The 19951-nt window shown below is 40.8% G+C and overlaps 1 protein-coding gene across 3 annotated transcripts; it reads right to left on the bottom strand.

Annotated features, from left to right (window-relative positions):
* Positions 1–28: 28 nt before the first annotated feature.
* On the bottom strand, positions 29–19902 carry pbrm1 (polybromo 1). Of its 3 annotated transcripts, none has more exons than XM_046874540.1 (30): positions 19758–19902; positions 18768–18928; positions 17406–17503; positions 16049–16196; positions 14070–14219; positions 13860–13991; positions 13700–13768; positions 12858–12956; positions 12388–12473; positions 12205–12296; positions 11879–12095; positions 9632–9773; positions 9462–9556; positions 9038–9317; positions 8307–8412; positions 7493–8132; positions 7204–7415; positions 6916–7101; positions 6606–6763; positions 6244–6498; positions 5841–5986; positions 5577–5734; positions 5283–5466; positions 4995–5199; positions 4675–4876; positions 3388–3543; positions 2861–3016; positions 2428–2477; positions 1235–1448; positions 29–860 (listed from the first exon to the last, which is right to left on the bottom strand). In XM_046874540.1, the coding sequence occupies exons 2-30, from the start codon at positions 18903–18905 to the stop codon at positions 688–690; spliced, it is 4947 nt and encodes a 1648-aa protein (XP_046730496.1). In that variant the 5' UTR covers positions 18906–18928; positions 19758–19902; the 3' UTR covers positions 29–687. The 3 variants fall into 3 exon arrangements, with proteins under 3 accessions (XP_046730496.1, XP_046730497.1, XP_046730498.1); XM_046874541.1 differs by having other exon boundaries at positions 13860–13970; XM_046874542.1 differs by lacking the exon at positions 2861–3016 and having other exon boundaries at positions 3472–3543; positions 13860–13970.
* Positions 19903–19951: the final 49 nt, after the last annotated feature.

Raw genomic sequence — 19951 nt, 5'->3', positions numbered from 1 at the left:
AAATAAATAATGATGGAGCAAAAAAGCATTGCGAATAGCAGTTTTATTGAAGCAGAGGCTCAGCAGCAAATGATAGTCACTCTATGAAATTCTAATTAATCCAAATGAAATTATAAGAAGGCCACACCTTCTTGTGAAAAAGAAAAGAACCTACTTCCTTTAGCGAACTGCTTTACTAAACTAAAGCTGCGTTCAAAACGCTCACAGGCAACATAAAAAGACGATTTCACTTTCCTAACCGAGAACGTCAAGTCTTCAAACAAATCAAGTCATCGACAACTGTTTCACAACACAGTATGAAAAGTCTCTATCTTAGAAATGGCGTATGGAAAAATGAAGGCGTCGACAGTCGTAGAAGATTTCATGAACATCTCTATCGTAGAGCAACAGTTAATATTAAACTAAAACTAAAACACAAATTCATTCAAAGTGCTAGGAGTCCAATTACGCACACAAACACAAAGGACTACGGAGGACATCGTACAAAACACACTCAATCTCTAAAGGTGACTCTCGTGTTAGCGAAGATGAACAGGAATGCTTTCGTTAGTTTTGCCAGGTCTCAGAGTGCCGCAGTTTAGTGTATTCTTCATGTGAAGTGCCCATATTTGTGAAAAAAGTGAAACCCAGCGATGTGTTGGGAGACTGATGATCTGCGTAGTGTTGCTGTGGCCATCGAGCACCGGTTTAGATGTCCTGGATGTTGTATGTCTGTCGGATGTTTAGCGTGTCTCTTAACATGAGGTCTCTCAGGCGCCACAGGGCGTCGGCCATGGTGCTGTGCGCCCCTTTGCTCTTCAGCCAGTGAGTCGGAAGCCTGCTCTCCTGTTCTTTCGTGAGGCGTACGTCTTTCCTTCGAGCTGTGGTAACGTACAGAAACACACAAAAAGACACACTTTATGCATAACGTTTTGATTTAAGTTTTGTGTTCTGGCTTATCCCCGAATGTCACCCAGGTTTTGATGGATAATGTCACTACTGTACTGTAGATCAGGGCCTAGGAACTGCTGCTAGAGTCTCACTGCTCATCTCTGAACTTAATCACGTCTGCTCAATTCTGCACCTGTACATACTCCTGCGTAAAGACTATCATCCCAATATCTGGTCTCGAATGGGTTCCCTTTCGAGTTTACACCTCCCTATTATCTCAGGCCTCGAAATCTACATCTGGATTTGATTCGATTTAGAAATCAAGCTGTTCCTTGAGCTGTGTATCCATGTTATAAGCCCTCACCTGACAACGTCTGGTCCCATTTGCTGACGGTAGACGACTCGGCACTGAGCCCCTCAATGTACCTCAGGTACGCCTCAGAGTGAAGGAGACGTTGGGGTTTCGGTGGAGGAGCCACAAATATCGGGGTGGAAGGCTGTTGGAGAGACGGCTGGCCCACCTGACCTTGTCCCGGGTAAGGGGGCGGGGCCTGCTGATTGGCACCAGTCATTCCTGCCTGTTGACACACCCACACATATGCAGGCTTGGAAATTTGTACTGGACAAAGGTGAAGGATAAAGGGGGAGATACAATTTCACACGTAACAATGCATTAGAAGAAACCACTGCACAGGCACGTTTACTGACCTCCTATTGGTTCTGTGGGAATTTTTATCTCTGAAATGACCCTGAGTTTGGACCTGTGATTGTTTTGTTGTGCCAATTTGCATAAATATCAGATATAAAGCCCCATGCTTTAAATATACAACAGTCTAAAGGAAAACCTCCTTTAGAGAAACGAGCTACGAAGAACAAGCAACGAAGTGGAAATCAAACGAAATTGGAGACAACGCTATAAAAGAATAGTAAATAAATAAAAATGTCAAAACATTTTGAATATATGCATATTTATTACATTTTTCCCTCCCATGTTCCTTTTTTACAGTCATCTGTTTTGTAATTTTTTTCCCCCTTTAGCTTTCCATTTTTCTTACATAACATACAACTTTAGATATAAGAAAGTTCCTATTGTCTCTGAAATAAGTCACTAGGAAATCTTTAAATATACGGTAAACTTACTGTTAGGAAGGTTTACTATCTGGTTCGAAGGACCAATTGTAAGGAAGGTTATCTGGTGTACACTGATCAGAAGATTGTACTCGCCCAAGGGGTACAGGATTCAGAACACTCAAACCTAACTGGGTTTAGGATTGATCTTGTGCGGTGTGATTCTTGCTGTCAGGTAGGTTGCGTGATGTCGAATAAATGACTGCTGCTCAATGTTCTGGCCTTTTTTTACTCTTGATGGAGAACCGTACTCTGTGATGTCACCGAGATAACTTATCATGAGTGATAAACTGAAAATCTCCCTCTAGTGGTAAAGCGTGGAAATACAACTGAAGGGGAATGCTTTCCTACACTTACATTATACAATAATGACAGACCTACAGTCTTATTTATATATTTACACACTGCTTATGCCTTTTTACACTTTACCTGGGCTCCATAGGGGTTTCCTGCAGTTCCAGGACCCATTCCATTCAGACCTGAGAAAGCAATTGCAGCAAACACACATGGACGCACTGAATAAAAGCACAGGGTTACAGTATGTATGTGATTATCTTCACCTACTACGAAAAATAAGTCAATGCTTTTCATGAAATTAGGTTTAAAACCTGGTGCCATTTGCAGCACTGGTTTACAGAATGTTCAATGCTTGACAATATCTGACTGTGATATATTGTTGTTACCTGCTACTAGAGCACTCCTTTTCATAATGTTACTCTCTAAAGAAGCTATTTCTCATGGCCAGGTCAGGCTGGTTAAATCAAGCCCCTGAGCCTATGGTACAGGTAGCCCCTCCAGTTTGAGTTCGAGAGGCAGACAGGAAGCAACTGCACAGGTGAAGTGGGCATGTGGCTGTCCTTACCCGGGTACGGCATGCCAGGGAAGCCATACATGCTTGGCGGGAGATGGCGGTGTAAGAAAGGCAGGAAATGCGGCGGTATGCCAGCCATGCTAACAATGCCATCAACTGGACCTGGCAGCGGCAGCATGGGTGGCTGAAGAATGCTACCCATCATGACTTTGGGGAGTGAAAAAAAGGAAGATGGCAACACAAAGAATATATCCATGCATCAGTAAAACATGCAGCTAACTGCAGAAAAGGAAATCATGCGCTGTGTCTAACAAAAGGCTACTTGTCTCATTGATCTTGAAATAAACCAGCTAAAGGTTATGTTTTTTAATACATGCACATGCTCATTAATACAGTGAAAGTATGAAGTGTCATTCATTATTATAGTCCACCAGAGAGACAAATCATTAAAGATGAATCAGAGGCAGTGAGGATTGGAATGGCTGAAGAAAAAGGAAGTGTGTTAGCAGTTAGGCTTCTCATTGCAGCTCTGTGTGGCACCAGTGCGGTGTTCCACTAGCACAGCTGAGAGGGGTTACCTGCCATAGGCGTCATGCTGTGGTTAAGCATCCCCATATGGCTCGGCGCAGGCACCACCCCCATGACTGCCCCTACTGGGGTACCTGCTCTCGGGGAGTTCTGCTGCTGAGCCGCTCTCTCGCGCTCCTGCTGCTCTGCAACTTTGGCTGCCCGTTCTGAAACACAGAGACACACACACCATTAACGCTAAATGTTTGATCATCATCATTCTGAAAGTCACACACACACACACACACACACTCTCAACTGTGTGATTGATCTGTACATACCTGGACTTAACACACACAATTGTACTCACTTCACACATCCATGCCCATATAATATCACTTCATTACTACAAACTGTTTACATGCTGTTTTTGCACATCTTTTCTGACTGCTGCTATTGCTTTTTATTTTGCACAAACCATTTTGTTTACATTTTGTTTAATTACAAATGTACAATAGCGCACTCTTTACTCTTCTACACACCGCACTGTGTAATACAAAAAAACAGGTTTACTGGCGGGGCTATTTTGTGTTTTGTGTATTTGTCCAACACTGTCTTGTGTTGTCTCTGCACTGTCTGTCTTGCACTGTTTGCATCAGGTTGCACACGATGCATTTTATGTGGCGAGGACACTTACTAGTCCGTAGCTATGTGTTTTATGTAGTACCGGGGTTCCGTAGGAACGTTGTTTCATTTCATTGTCAGCTTTATATGGTTGAAATGACAATAAAATCTTCTTGACTCTTGACTTCTGGTCTGGATTACACACTGATTTGGGTGTAAGAATGCACCCTAAAGTAAACACACTATTTATATAAAACATATTTTAGAAAAAAAGATTTAAAATGCTTGGTATACTTAATAAGTAAAAAAAGCTGAAGGACTTTGGATAATACAATTATTTCAAGTATTTACATAAAATAAACTATAACTGTACCTCATCTTTAACATATTTAAGATATAGCTGTTCAGTATTATGAGGATGTGGTAGCTCAATAGTTATGGCTGAGGGTTATTGATCAGAAGGTCTAGAGCTCCCTCTTTTAATCTCTTTCATTGGTCCATTTGAATGTGAACACTACATACAGGATGTAGTAACCTACAGACTCATTAAGGCAGGTTACAATCTATAAACAAAGTCTGTATAAAACCTGAAAACATCTGATCAATGATTATAATGATACGATGATAACTTATTTAGTATAACAGTATAATAGATGCAGAAGACTATTTTGATCTCTTCCTTACATCCACTGGCTTTTTTTCACACAGAGGCGTCAATGCCGGCGCCGTCTCACCTTCGTACTCGGCTTTCTTGGCCGACTCCAGATTTCTCCACTCTGTGCCCACAAGACGGCTGAGTTCGCCGAAGGAGAAGTCCGGGTGCTGGGCCTTGATCACCGCCCGCATCTCACTGCTGAACAGGATGTAGCCGCTCATGTTGATCTTCCTCTTCGCACCCTCCTTCTTTGACAGGCCCTTAAAGGATTTCGGTGTGGACTGCAGGACAAAAGTTTAACAATCCACATGCTTATATATTGAATTTTTATATTTTAATATCCACCGATTTGCATTCTGTGTAATTGCTCTTGATTTGGTTAGACCATGCTCCAGTGACCTGTATCGGTGTGTATGATAACATGTCCATATCGCTGTGTAGCGGTGTCTGAAGCTGAGACATTCCCTGGCTGTCTAAGCCATCCCCGTCATCATCCCCAAGTTCTTCCAGTTCTTCGTCGGTCATATCGGCAAACTTGGCCTCCAGCTCCTCGATCTTCTTGTCCAGAAGAGGAGACGGTTCCTTCTGAGGCACGATCAGCTTCCTGTCGCATAAACACTGACTATGAAGTGACTGAGAATGTAGTTTTCAAATATGGTCAGATATATGAGATTCAAAGGAACTCACCTAAAATAATAGATTTCATCCTCTACTACTTTGGCGGAGAGGGAGAATCTCTTCAGCCCTTTAAATTTCTTCATCTGCTTCTCGCTTTCAATGTAGCGACTCTCGCAGAGCAACACATCGTCTTCAGGCACTTCGGTGGGACGGCACGACAAGTAGTCTTTAAACGAGGACACTGCGCACTTTCCTGAGAAAAAAGACAGGTCAGGATCAATTGTTATTACTGTATTATTGGGCGAACTAACGGATCAATAATCAGCTACTTTTGTCAATTAGTAGCAGAACAGCAAAGGATACCAGTAATGCAGGTCATAGGGCAGGACTCCTCCAGATTGCTTAGAAATACCTCCTTTTTATAGAACATCTTGGTGGGCTCGTGTTCGGTCTCCTCAGGGTAGATAAAGATCGGCCCGAAAAAGTAGGCGGCCCCGTCCCGTACCCACATTTTCTCAATCCTGTTAAAGTACATGCAAGCACAAGTTCAAAATAAACGTAGCATGAGGTCGCAAAAAGAGACAAAAAGCTCAATGGCAAGTGTGCGCATTCGTGTCAATGCTCTACCTGCCCACACGGTGGCGCACTAAGCCGTGAGAGCGAATGAAGACGCAGTCTCCCACTTTGAGCCACATGTCGTTGTAACAGAGCTGATCGTAATACTGACAACCAGGCTCACCGTTGCTCATCTCCACAGGAACGTCCTCCCTCTCCTGCATACAATCCAGGTTTTTATAATTTACACTGCAGTAACAATCAGAGCTCTTCATACTTTTGGAATAAAATTCATTAAAACCATTTATGTTTCTAGTTGTATTGAGTGTAATTGTACTATTTTTTATGTTTTATTTATTTGGGTAAAAATTTGCCTTGCCCTGTATGTTTATATGAGCAACGCAGAGGGGACGGTATTAAAAAAAAAACAAAAAAAAACTGGGTATTCAGTTCTGATCTCATTTCTGATTCATACCTTTTCAATGACAGAGTTCACTGTTTTGTTGTCGTCTGTTGGCTCGGCAGCTTTCTCGCTTTCTGGTTTCGGAGCAAACATAGAGGCCACCCGGACCACTGGCAAGGGCACGTCACGTGGGACAAACTTGACCGAGCTCAGAGGCATGGTCCACATCTTGATTTTTTTGAACGACTTGGTTTTGGCCGAATAGCGGGACTCGCACACAAACACGTCCTCCGATCTAAATCCCTCAGGGCTGAGCTTGAAGTATTCCTGAATAACGACAATACAGTACAGGAAAAATAAACTGAAGAAAAAATCTTCAACTGTCCTGCTGTTTAGAAATCAGCAAGGTTATACAACAGAGTCAAAGACCCTACCTTAACAAACATGACAACACATTTGCCCAGAATTTTATTAACAGGAATTTTGTTGTAGTAGTCGCTTTTAAAGACTTCCTTCTCCAGAAATTTGCGTGTGGCCAGATGGAAAGTCTCATTGGGTCTGTAAAACCAGCAGCCATAAAGCCATTTCTCTCCTACGAAAAAGCAAGAGATCCAGAACTTTCAGAACCTTCTGATATCCTATTTCAAATTCATACTAAATGTCTTTAATCTAGCTTTACTCCATACTCCTACTCATAGTATTTTACACCCTACTGAAGTAATACACATCCTGCGAGTGCAGTACCTGTGTCATCCTGCCAGAGGCGCTCTATACAGACTATGTGAGGCTGGAGGTTTGCCTCAGCAGGCTCTACGTAGACATAATCCCCAACGTGATACATTCTGTCACGAAAGCTGCAGTCCTGACTGTAGGTACGCTGGAGGCCTCCTTGCCACGTCCCGGCAGATGATTCCTCACTTTTCTCTGCTTCTGGTGCGAAATATTTATGACAAATATTATTTACTCAATAGGCTCACAGTTTTACATTAGTACATGGATTGGAGTTTGATGTACAGGAAAAGGCTGCCATACCTTTTTTCTCCTCCTCCCTTTTGAGCTTGTCTTCCTCAAACTCTTTGGGCAGCTTCTCTTTCTTCTCCTTCTCCACATCACTGTGCAGGTGTTTGGAGGTGTAGCTGAGTGCCGGGGTCAGCAGGATCTCTCCGTTCTTACACAGTTCATCTCGGATTCGGATAAAGAAGTGCTGCAGCTCCACTGCGTCCTCGAAGATCTCAGAATCCGTCCTGTGACAGAATCCATTTTTATTTTTTATCGGCACTCCAAAACAAACGAAAAGGCTCTCACGATTATAGAACCGTACCTGTGCATTCTCCTGGCCTTCTCGAGCACTTCAAACATGTGGTCTTGGAAGACGTCTAACCTCTTATAGCGCCCTTTCTCTACGTTAGCTCGTATGATTTCGAAGTTCAGCCGAGGCCTGTCTGGATTGGCTGGGTCCTCGGCTGCCACCTCAGCCAGCGAGTCACTATAGCAACGACCTTCGTCATCCTGGTGACCCAGAACTGAAACGAAGAGGCTGCGAATCAGGTCCTGGATGAGGCGAGGTACGTCCGGAACGTTGGAGTCGTCGCCTCCTTCCAAGTCCCTCCTGGTCTCCAGAAGGACCTTGTGAAGCACCAGAGCATCCTTGTAGATGAGTGACTCAGGCTCGTTATAGGTACACGCATTGTTAAACATCAGCACCAGGTCCTCCACCAGAGCGTCCACGTCCTGGTACTTGTTGGCCAGCATGTGGCTTTTGACCCGCTCCATGTCTATAGGTCTCTTGATGGCCAGGTAGTAGTCTGGGAGTTCAGCTCGGGACGGCAGGCGCAAGAAGATGGTGCTGAGGCGCCGGCCACGCTTGTCTGTGTAGTTCTTGACTGCCTCATAAAGCTCGTTTAGCTTCTGCTGAAGAGGCGTCAGGTATTTGGATTTTTTTGGGGAGATGCCACTCTTTCCTGGAATTATATAAATGATTAAATTTTTCTCATAGCTATTTGTGTGTTTCTTGTAAAGAAAGCTGTGGTAAACACTTATTTCTGGTGTCAAATCTGTAACCGTGCACCAACACAAAGAAACATATAAAAGGTACAGTAAACCGCTAGGTTTTTTTGCACGTCAAAGTAACGTACTTATTTTAAGCTTCGGTGAGATGATGTCGTCGTCTTCTGGCGCAGGCCCCAGTTCTCTCTTTTTCTCCCTCATTATCTTTTCCAGCGTGTTCGCGTCGTTATACACCTACAGATAGTGATTTTAAAATAAAGAAGAGATCGTTTCACTACACTACACTACATACACACTGAGAAAAGACCAGCTACTACTTTGTTTTATGCTCTTTATAAATAAAAGCTTTATAAACACTGTGCATTAATATAGTGCTGCTGAATTCTGGATTGGTCAGATGGTATTGAGTCATTCTAGATTTTTTAATATATAAAATTCTTTTGCAAAGGAGGCATCCATTCAACGTTTATAGAAGAAGTCTCCAGTGTCAGAGAAGTCTTCAAATGAGAGGAATTCTGACAAGCTGTTTTTTTCCCCTCTTGAGAAAAAACGGGAGGAAATTTTAAATGCAATTTTAAATGGATAAAAACAGACATATAGTTAAATAAATATACTGTATTACCTTACACAAGTTTCTGTGTGAATAGAATAAATTACACATAGGAAATGCAGTACCAGCCGCGCTGCTTCGTTCTAAAACGAAGAAGGCCGCATCACACGGCTTCTCCCATAATTACTTCATTCCTGACTCTTTCCAATCCTGCACCAAGCACAGCTGACTACCACTAGACTAGATTAGATTACTACTAGACTAGTGTCTGCTGCTTTGTCACTGCAATCTGTTTTCTTTATCGTCCACCTGTGAGCCTTCTTCGTTGTAGTGTCTCGCATTGCGGAACATCAGCTTCATGTCCTCCACCATGACGTCCTCGTTGGAGTATCTGTCTGCGCGGATGTTGTGGTCAATCGTACGCAGGTCCATGGGCTCCAGGATGATCTTATAGTAGTCTGGATAGTCTTTCTTAGAAGGTTTAACCATAAACAGGTCACAGAGCCTACGACCCGTGCCCAGCTCTCGAGTCTCGGTCACGGCCTGGTACAGCGACTTCAAACGATTCTTCTTTGTGTTCTTTTTATAACTGCACGACATTCAAGGCGAAATTTGTAAAGAAACATAGCAAACTTTTACTTATATGGTTTGAACTGCATTATGGGATTGTATTATTTACCCAGAGTTTTCAAACTAGTATGTAAATATCTGTATACATTCTAAACAATCGTACCTCTTGCGTTTGGTGGTACTGCCATCTGACAGAGTGGATGACAGCATACTGTCACCATCCTCATCCTCTCTCCTTCCCAGCTCTTTTCTTTTCATCTAAACACAGTCAGGTTGATGTTGAGCCAAGACTCATTGCAAACATCTCAAAAAAAGGAGAGAGAGAGAGAGAACCTGAAGAATGTGCTGAAGTTTCAGAGCCCGTTTGTAGATGTGGGAGTTGGAGACGTTGTAGCGCTTTGCGTTTTCAAACATCACATTTAGGTCCGTGTCCATCTGCTCCACACTCTCGTATTCGTTATTCTTCATCTTTTCACTGCAAACAGGATGAACAGCTGTAACTCAAAGTCTAAATATATTGATTGATCAGGTATTTCAAAGAAATGAACAAAGTAAAACATTTTCCATGCCTAAGTATTCAACCCCCTTATTTAAGAAGCTCCTGAGATTCTAAGGGTCAAACTCATTACAGCAACTGCCAGTCTAAAAAACAGGAGTGAAAAGGAGATCTGCGGAGCTTGCTAAAGAAACAGGGGACATCTAAGAGATTGAACATTTCAGTAGTGAGGAAGTAGAAGGTCCATCTCACCACCCAAGCACCATCCAGACATGGCGCTGCCTTAAAACAGGAAGAGACTAGTGAGTAAAGCCATAGTGGGTCCAATGAATGTGTTCTGCTCAGTACAGTGACTGAAAATGGGGTGAAGGTGCACAAATCAATCATTGGCTGTAGGGAAGTATTGCTAAAAAGAAACCACTAGTGAAGAAAAGCCATTTGAAAAGCACCAGTGTGTGTGAAACCAAGATCGAGATCAGGTTTCAAAACACTACTGTGTCTAATTATTATTTAACTCCATCCCCACAATGATATAATGGAAGCATTATGTTTACCCTCAGAACTTGGGCTTCATGCCAAAAATGAAAGAAGAATGGATGATACAAAATATAGGGGGATATTACATGTCAATCTGCATCAGTTTGCTTAAGCTAAAGTCTGGAGGAATCATCAATGCGATGCCAATGCAAAAGTGCTTTACAAATTTTCAGATCTGAATTCCATTAAGAATCCAGATTAAAATCTATGGCACTGTTTAAAAATTCACATTGACATTGTAGAAGTTGCCAGTCCAATCATATTTAAAGTTCTGCTGTGATCTGCTCCCTGTTTTTGCTTTTCTGACTTTGGGTTCTTTTAATCTACAGGATGACAAACAAACTTTAGCATTATCTTGAACACTGTTCTGTATTTACTGAGTTTTAAAAATCGGTATTTAATGCTTTTTGCATTGATGGTTCAGCTTTTCAACACAGTTATTACCCATAAGAAAATCTTTGAATGCTGTTTGCCATTGCCTCTTTCCCTTCCCTTCACTTTTTTGATGTGTGTGTATTTGGGAAGAGGGGGCAGCAAATATGTTTTTATGGTCTACCACACCTACTTCAAGCAAGAGGTGCAAGCTCCTTGATCATTGATAATCAGAAATAATAATGAATAATGAAGACTATGGCAGGAGAATTTTTTTTTTCATGCTGGTGCTTAAAACAGTCTGAATATTTATATAGGGACTGAAAAACTATTTGTTTAGTCATGCATTGTGTAAATAGGTTTTCTCTTGGGTGAAGGCTTGTGGGGCACAAACAGTTCTGGTAATCTTTGATGTTTGTATGCTTTTTGAATACTTTGTTAGATTCTAGATATCTATTATATTGCTATGGTAGATGCCACTTTAAACAGAAAATATTGAGAACAGTATAGAGATAAAAACTGTGATGAAATTGAGAAGAAGCAACATGAACATACATACAGCCTTTCAAGATATTTGCTTCTTGATTTTATATAGTGGATGAGGAATGACTCATAATTGCTCTCATAAATCTGACATTTCCAAGATGCAGATGGGCTCTTTTCAAGATTTGGACATTAGAGAGTTCTTCACTGGCTTGCTCATCTAAATCCATATCTGAATTAAATCATTTCTATTATAAGCATTGAGCACTAGAGCACTGAGAAGCCAGAGATATTGCCAAGATGTACCCAGGAACATATTACCAATATTACCAGTTTACCAGCTAAGAATTGAGCACCAGCCTGTGGCATGGTTGACTCAATATTAAATTTGTGAACAAGCACAAGCTCTCCTTAAATAGACCAGGGCACAGGTGAAGCTGATATCTACTGATTATAATTAAGACCGTGTCCTATGGCCCCCTCTAGTGGCCGAAGCTGGTCTAGCTTCTGTTTCTAGTTGCTTTCTACCTCCCTCTAGTAAAGGGAAACAGCATTGCTATATATATAAAAAAGTCAACATTTATGCAAAATACATCCTTGCATTATAAACATAATAAGTAATATACAGTTAATTTAAATATAAGTAGTGTAATTGAGATTCCTATTTTAAGTTCTCTTCAGCCGTAACATACCGAATCTGCTGGAGGGAGATGGGCTGGTTAATCTGCTGATAGTAGTCTGGATAGTCCTTCCGGGAGGGCAGCTGAAGAAAAGGCTCAGCTATGAGCTGGCCTTGACTGTTCCTGCCTCCTCTTATAGCCTCGAACATCTGAAAGATGGGATTGGTCATGTCCATGTTGGAATGGATGCTCTCAGCCTCTGATTCTCCCTCGTCATAATGCACAGAGCCTGGGAGAACACAGGTGCAAGGAAAAATATTAATTACACAGAGTAACGACTCGGGGGTGGCTCACAATGGTGAGCAAATAATCTGAAAGGTTAAAAAAAGTACCGGTACCTGTAAGGATGCCGTCTTCGTCGCTCTCTGAGCCGTACTGTAAAGCCATGGTTATAGAGGAGAGTCTGTCCCCATGCACAGATTTTCTGTTTCTAATTAAAGCAAAAACAAAAAAAATTATACAAAATTTTCTCCAGCAGTCAATCGTTGTCTGCTTCTTGCTTTACAAGAACCGAAACTAACCTTATACGGATGCTGCTTTTTATAGGCTCCATGTGCTCAAGCTCCATCTTCTTCTGGGAAAAGATCTTTTTGATGGTGTTTGCATCCTGTAGAATCGTTGTGACAGATTATTCTGCTTCACTTGAAAAACTATTGAACCAATCCAAGTTATCCGAGTCTTGTCATACGTCAATACCACAGCCCTGCTGAGGTCTTTGTGTTTTTTGATTTTGTTAAAATAACAAGCTGTATTTTACATGTCAAATCAATTTCACAAGAGAAAATTAGAAGCTGGCGAATGAACCAGATTAAAGATGCTCTAACATAAGCAACAACTTGTGTTGCATATGTTTCAAATAGACATCAAGTACAATGTCATTCTTTTTAAAAAATACAAAGCAGTAACTGTTAAATTGCTTTGGAATAAAATGAATAAAACACTGCTAAATAAACTCGTGTGGATTTATTTTCCTTCATGTATTATACATTACCTTGAATACCTGTGAACCAGGCTCATTGTATGTTTTGGCATTTTTGACTAGCAGGTCAATGTCTTTAGACATATGATTCACACTTTTGTAGTAGCCGATCTAGAAGAGAAATACGTCTCATTTAAGTAAAAATTAAATGCTTTTCAATGTTTTTAACTCAAATACAGTGCCTGTGAACAGTTTTGGAAACACCTAGAATTGTTATGGGTTTTGAGATACATGCATGTTCTATTTGTTTCTATTCATCAATCTAGGTAAGAGGCAACAAAAAAACAAACAGGGATTGGACAGTGAATGACTGGAAGAAAGTTTTGTGGACAGATGAGTCCGAATGGGACATTTTTGGCTTTACCGAAGAACTTTTGTAAAACAGAGAACAGGAGAGATGATCTTAGCAGACTACCTCACACTCACAGTCCAACATGGAAGTAATGTTTTGGGGTTGTTTTGGAACAGATTATATAAGATTTATTCTGAGTCAAAGGAATACTGAACCAACATGCTTAACATTCCATATTTCAATACCATTCAGCTCATCGGAAACGACTTCACCATACAAGACAATGACCCAATGCATACGTCCAAGCAGTGGGCTGGAATGTTATCTATCATGGAATGACCTGCCCAGTCACTGCACCGCAATCCTATTCAACTGCTCTGGGATAAACGGGATCACAAGGTCAACTGTTTATTACATTTCTGTACAGACATCTGTACATTCATATAGTTGTTTGGTCAAAGTGAAAGCTGCACATCAACAAACAGAAAATGTATGTGCCTCTCAAAAATGATAAACTAGGTGCTTCCAGACTTTTGACAGGCTCTGTATGTATTACAGATACCTGTATCCTTTGTGCAATGGCCTTGAGGTCGATTGGCTCTTTGATAACAGCATAATAATCCGGATATTGCTGCAAACGAAATCAAGCAAAACAGTTAGAATTTATTACATTCTATTATTTTAGACTATTATATTAATCTCTTACTATATAACATTCCTACAATTTTAGAAGGAAGTCTCTGGAACAGTTCGCTGACGAGTCGTCCGTGTTCACTGTGTCTCAACACCGTATCGAGTAACTGCTCCAAAACCTCCTTAAGACTGGCTGCAGCCTGAGGAACAACCCGTACACTCTTTGCTCACGCTCACACAATGCTGTTTCACTCAACAGTGTAAACAATTTGATGAAAATATTCTCTGAATGCGCTCACCTCATCCTCCATGGCACCTCCTGGAGTTTCTCGTGCATCGTCACCGTCGTCGTCGTCTTCGTCATAGTCTCCTCGCTGCACAAACTCATTTTTCGTGCGAATGTAAAGGTCCCATAATTTACACGCAGCTCGATACTCTGGGGTATCAGGCTGGACAACAGGAAATAGTTGGCTTTATTTTATGAAGACAGAGCACATGATTTCTGATCTTATATTCAATATGTACAGAAGACATTACACTTTCTTGTACTTAGTCTGCCAACCCAAGCTGCATAATAATGATTAAATAATGGATACCTTAATAATAATACATTTCTCTCAATTAAATTATATTTAAATTAATTATAATATCAAGTAAATAAAGGATATACATAAATACACACAAACATATATATACAGCAGGGAAAATACGTATTTCTAAGTGGGCTATTGACACAAAATTTCCACCAGATGTAGCCATCAAGCCAAATATTGAATTCATACAAAGAAATCAGAACATTTAAGTATACAAGTTGAGTCATAATGAATAAAGTGAAATGACACAGGGAATAAGTATTAAACACATGACGATAACAAGGTGCAAAATGGCATAGAAAGCCAGGAGATCACCTGAAATCTGTCAGTATTGAGAGAGAAACCCTGCCCCCTATCAGTACTAATTGATATCAGCTGCTTTAGTCTTAATTGATGGCCTATAAAGGCTTCTCATTACCCAGGAGGCACACAGGAAAAACTTCATGATGGGTAAAAGCAAAGAATTCTCTCAAGATCTTCGTAATCTTATCGTTGAAAAGCATTTTGATGGGAATGGTTATAGGTGCATTTCCAGAATGCTGAATGTCCCTGTGAGCACTGTGGGGGCCATTATCCGGAAATGGAAAGAGCATCAGTTCACCATAAACCGGCCACATTTAGGTGCTCCACGTAAGGTCCCTGTCCCTGTTCGCCAAGAACCACTCGGGCTGAACTTCAGGAAGACCTTGCATTAGCAGGTACTGTTTCAAATTAAACTATAAGCAATGCACTGAACCGCCATGGCATCCATGCACGCTCACCACGCAAGACTCCATTGCTGAACAAAAAGCATGTTGAGGCTCGTTTAAAGTTTGCGAAAGAGCATTTGGAGAAGCCTGTGGATTATTGAGAGACTATAATATGGTCAGATGAAAGCAAAATTGAACTTTTTGGCAGTCATTCTACACACCATGTTTGGAGAAGAAATGGCACTGCCCACCACCCCAAGAACACCATACCAACAGTTGAGTTGGGGGTGGAAGCATCATGGTTTGGGGCTGCTTTTCAGCAAGGGGTACTGGCAGACTTCATATTATTAAAGGCAGGATGAATGGAGAAATGTACCGGGACATTCTGGATAAAAATCTGCTGCCATCTACCAGAAAGCTGAAAATGAAAAGAGGGTGGACATTTCAGCAAGACAATGATCCCAAACACAAGGCCAAGGAAACAATGAAGTGGTTTCAGAGAAAGAAAATCAAGTTGCTTGAATGGCCCAGTCAATCACCTGACCTAAATCCCATAGAAAATCTATGGAGAGAACTGAAGATCAAAGTTCATAAAAGAGGCCCAAGGAACCTTCAAGATTTAAAGACCATTTGTGTGGAAGAATGGGCCAGAATCACTCCTGAGCAACGCAGACGACTGGTCTCTCCATACAAGAGGTGTCTAGAAGCTGTAATCACCAACAAAGGCTTTCTATAAAGTATTAAATAAAGTGTGTTTAATACTTATTCCCTGTGTCATTTCACTTTATTCATTATGACTCAACTTGTATACTTAAATGTTCAGATTTCTTTGTATGAATTCAATATTTGGTTTGATGGCTACATCTGGTGGAAATTTTGTGTATCGCTGTATATATTATATATATTCTGAACATGACTGTATTCTATTTAAATAACTATTACTAATTCATTAACTGCAATAAAGAAAAAGTGACCCTCTACTTAATGACTTCCTACTTTGTAGTAAGTCTTAGTGTTGTTAAAGAGGAGCTGGAAATCAAGTGTGAGCTGCTCCACATCATCGTACTCCTCCATTTTCAGCTTCTGTTGGATCTTCATCATGTCGATAGGCTGTGACACTACATCATAGTAATCTGGCTGGTTCCTTCGGAGGAGAAATTGTCCAAGTTTAATGTGTGTTTGTTTCTACAAACTATGGAACAATTCAAAATAATGTTCCTCAACATTAAATTGCGAGGACTTTGAATAGTTTATTATCTACAGTACAGAATATAAAAAAAAAAAAGATCTTGAGAAGATCTTAAAAATCTGGAGAAATATCTGTTCGCAAGAGTTTAGAAACATCTCCAGTAATCATCTCCAGTTATCATTGCCTGTGAACACGGTTTGCTGTGTCATTCACAAATGCAGGTTAAATTTATAATATGCTATGTCGAATCTCATTTAAAATTGACTGAGGACAAAGTGGAAAACTGTTCTGTGGTTAGACTAATTAAAATTAGAATTTCTTTATGGAAACCATGGACATCACATCCTCCGGAATAAAGAGGAGAGGGACCATCCAGCTTGTTATCAATGCTCAGTTCAAAAGCCTGCATCTCTGATAGTGCCTATGTAATGTGCAGTTTTTACAATTATAACCGCTCCATCAATGCTGAAAGGTATACACGAGTTTTAAAGCAGCATATGCCTCCCTCCAGACAAAGGCTCTTTCAGGGTTGGCCTTGTATATTTTAGCAAGTCAATGCTAAACTGCATGCTGCACCTATTACAACAACATAGCTTTGTAATAGTAGAGTCTGGGTGCTGAACTGGCCTGCTGCAGTTCAGACTTTTGACTATTTGAAAACATTTGCCGCATCATGAAATGCAAAATACAACAAAGAAGACTCAGTAAACACAAATAGGAAAACATTCCACTCCTACTCCAACAACTGGTTCATCAATTTCTAGACATATACAGACTGTTGCTAAAAGAAGATGGGATGATATACAGTTGGTAGACATGGCCCTGGTAGACATTTTGAAATGTGTTGCAGGCATAAAATTCTAAATTAATTCCTTAAAATATATTTCTTCAAAAATGATTGTGCTGTAGTAGATCATTTTATCTACTTTAGAATAAAATGTGGGTTTATAATTTAAAAAATGTAATAATTTTAAATGTATATATTGGGTCCTGAGGGTATTTTAAGGTTTATAAAACATGGAAATCATTTCATTCTGTTTTTATTCACATTTTATACTGTGTCCCTATTTGGAATTTTTTAAATATAAACCAACTGCTGGTAAGTTTTTTGGAGTGTGTGTGTGTGTGTGTGTGTGTGTGTGTGTGTGTGTGTGTGTGTCTCACCTTCTCTTTGGAGCTCTGATAAAAAGTTCACACAACATTCTGCCCTGGTCATCCTTATAGTCTCTGATAGTGTTGTAAAGTTCATGACACACTGCAATCTGAAACATCCAGAGAAAACAGGATATGTAAGACGAAGGAAAACAAGCATCGATTTGCCAAAATGAAACAGCTCTTAAACAGAGCTGAAGTGAGATACTTATTATTAGCAGTATTGTTATATTTGCAGCCCTCATTACTACTAGCACCTGCATTTCCATGACATCTATAGACTTTATAAGCTGTTACAATCTTATATGTCAATACTACAATACAATACAAAACTATATGGACAAAGGTATTGAGACACCTGACTTTTCCAGCCATATGTGGTTCTTTCCCAAACTATTATCACAAAGGTGAAGACATACAACTGTATAGGATGTCTATATACAGTAGGATAAAAATGTTCCCTTGACTTCCACTAGGAGACTCAAACCTGTTCCAGAATGACAACGCACCTGTGCATAAAGCCAGCTACATGAAGATATACTTTGCATAGGTTGGAGTGGTAGTTCTTGAGTGGCCTTCTACTAGAGCTCTGGCCTCAACCTTTCTGAACACCTTTTGGTGATTTGGAACACTGACTGCACCCCAGGCCTCCTCATCCTACATCAGTATCTTACTTTACTAAATGAATCTTCACACAACTCAAATAAACACTCTCCAAAATCTTGTGGAACACCGCCCCGGACGATTGGAGGTTATTATAACAGAAAATGGAGAATAAATGTTCCAAAAGCACATACAAATTTTATGGCTAGGTGCCAACAAACCTTTGTCCATGTAGTGTATCTCAGATCGCATATAAATGTGTTAAAGTATTGCTTCTGTTTTTTTATAAAAAATATTTATAACATTCAATTCAGCAGTTTATATAAAGAGCACAGTATCTAATTTTGGGGGTTTATAGCATTGACAAATACTGAAACGTGTTTTTTTATTGTTTTTTTTCTGTTTTCTGTATTTCTTTTGTTAATATATAGTGAGAGAATCTGATAATGGGATCTTTCATGGATTGATTATGTTCCACAACATGTAACTATAAAAGGATAAAAGTACAATCTGATAACCTCCTCAACAATTCGGAATCAATACGATAAAAACGGATTTTTACATACGCTTATGGCTATAAATAGAAATACTTTTGTTGACAAATCAAACCGTTGTCTATTTTGTAAACAATCTACGATGAAAAACAAATACATACATTCTAATTCTTACATGATGCCATGTAAATATTCTTAGACTCAGTAACAAACATGTTGGGGGGGAAAAATATTTTTATAATTGTCCATTTCACCAACACAACCCAGGGCTGCTCACAGGATCAACTGTAGGAATGTTTGCTGTTCTTCTCCTCTTGCGGCCAGACGAGGAGGTCGGGGCCGGCTGGCTGTCTTCAAAGTCTCCACCGCTCACGCTGCTGGACGGAGAGGTGGCCCTCCTCCGCTTAGAGCCCATGGTGAAGGTGAAGACAAAGGTTCCTGAAGAAAAACGCAAGAAAAAAACTTGCAGACGCTACAAACAAAAAGCTTGCAAAAAATCAATTCGGGTACTCTTTCCATTTTCCTTCTATTTATTATTGTATGGGATTCCCAGACGTGCACAAATCAATTGTGGAGATATGATACCTCTAGTGGGATGTGATTGATAAAGATCTATCAGGAGATGACTATAGGGTGCCCTAACCATCTGAGAATTGCAGATTGTTCAGGAGGATGGAGATTTCTGTTGCTTGTACCAGCTGTTCTTTCAGCACAATGACATGGGTAGATCTGCTGATTTAGATCAGCTTTAATTAAGTGCACAGATTTATTTTCACAAGAATAGAAATATGCTCTGGTTTAATCTATTTCCTGGATGCAAAACTGGATAAATGCTTAATCTAATGGATCAGCGTGCAGAGCTGCATGCATGCACGCAATATTTACTTTTGCAGAAGACAAATGCACGGAGAAAATCCGAATCAGACGTGCGATCAGAGATCTATTGTGCAGAGAGCTGATCTAATCGGTGTTGCAGCACCGTTATGTGCGGCTCGGTTGGAGTGGTTTTGAGTGACAGGTCCAAACACAAATGCACCGTCCAAAAGCAGCAGCACCAGCCGCAGCAGGGCACTCCACGTCCCACACGTGAGAAGCCCCGCGCCGTTTTCCCCGCTATTCCTCGCGCGCCCTCCGGTACGCTAGTGCGCATCCCCCGGCCGTAGCCCGAGCTAGCCGCTAGCCGATGATTGTTCTTCACCGGCGATGCGAACTAACCCCGAAGAGCTGATGTGGCGGGGGGGAGAACCGACCCTCTCCAAGGCCTTACCTGCACTTCCTGTTCTTTCAGCCTGCTCTGAGATTGTGGGAAAACATTCGCAGAAGCCTGACTAATTTATTACAGAGGGGGAGAAAAAATTAACCATTTGGAGCGCGTTATTTTCCCGCACCCGGACACCGAGACGTCCCGCCTCCTGCACCCGGATTGGTCAGATTTCTCCTGACTGATCAGCCATCATCTGA

Source organism: Silurus meridionalis, chromosome 19 (genome assembly GCF_014805685.1).
Source record: "Silurus meridionalis isolate SWU-2019-XX chromosome 19, ASM1480568v1, whole genome shotgun sequence".
Classification (NCBI taxonomy): domain Eukaryota; kingdom Metazoa; phylum Chordata; class Actinopteri; order Siluriformes; family Siluridae; genus Silurus; species Silurus meridionalis.
Note: the sequence above shows the minus strand (reverse complement) of the source record. Positions and strands in the feature narration are given on the sequence as shown.

Coding starts and splice junctions, on each gene's coding strand:
- pbrm1 (XM_046874540.1), bottom strand. CDS start 18,905: ATGGGCTCTAAGCGGAGGAGGGCCACCTCTCCGTCCAGCAGCGTGAGC. Junction 16,197..17,405: donor ATCAGAGCTCCAAAGAGAAG/GTGAGACACACA, acceptor TCTCCTCCGAAG/GAACCAGCCAGATTACTATG. Junction 6,764..6,915: donor CCTCTGGCAGGATGACACAG/GTACTGCACTCG, acceptor GCTTTTTCGTAG/GAGAGAAATGGCTTTATGGC.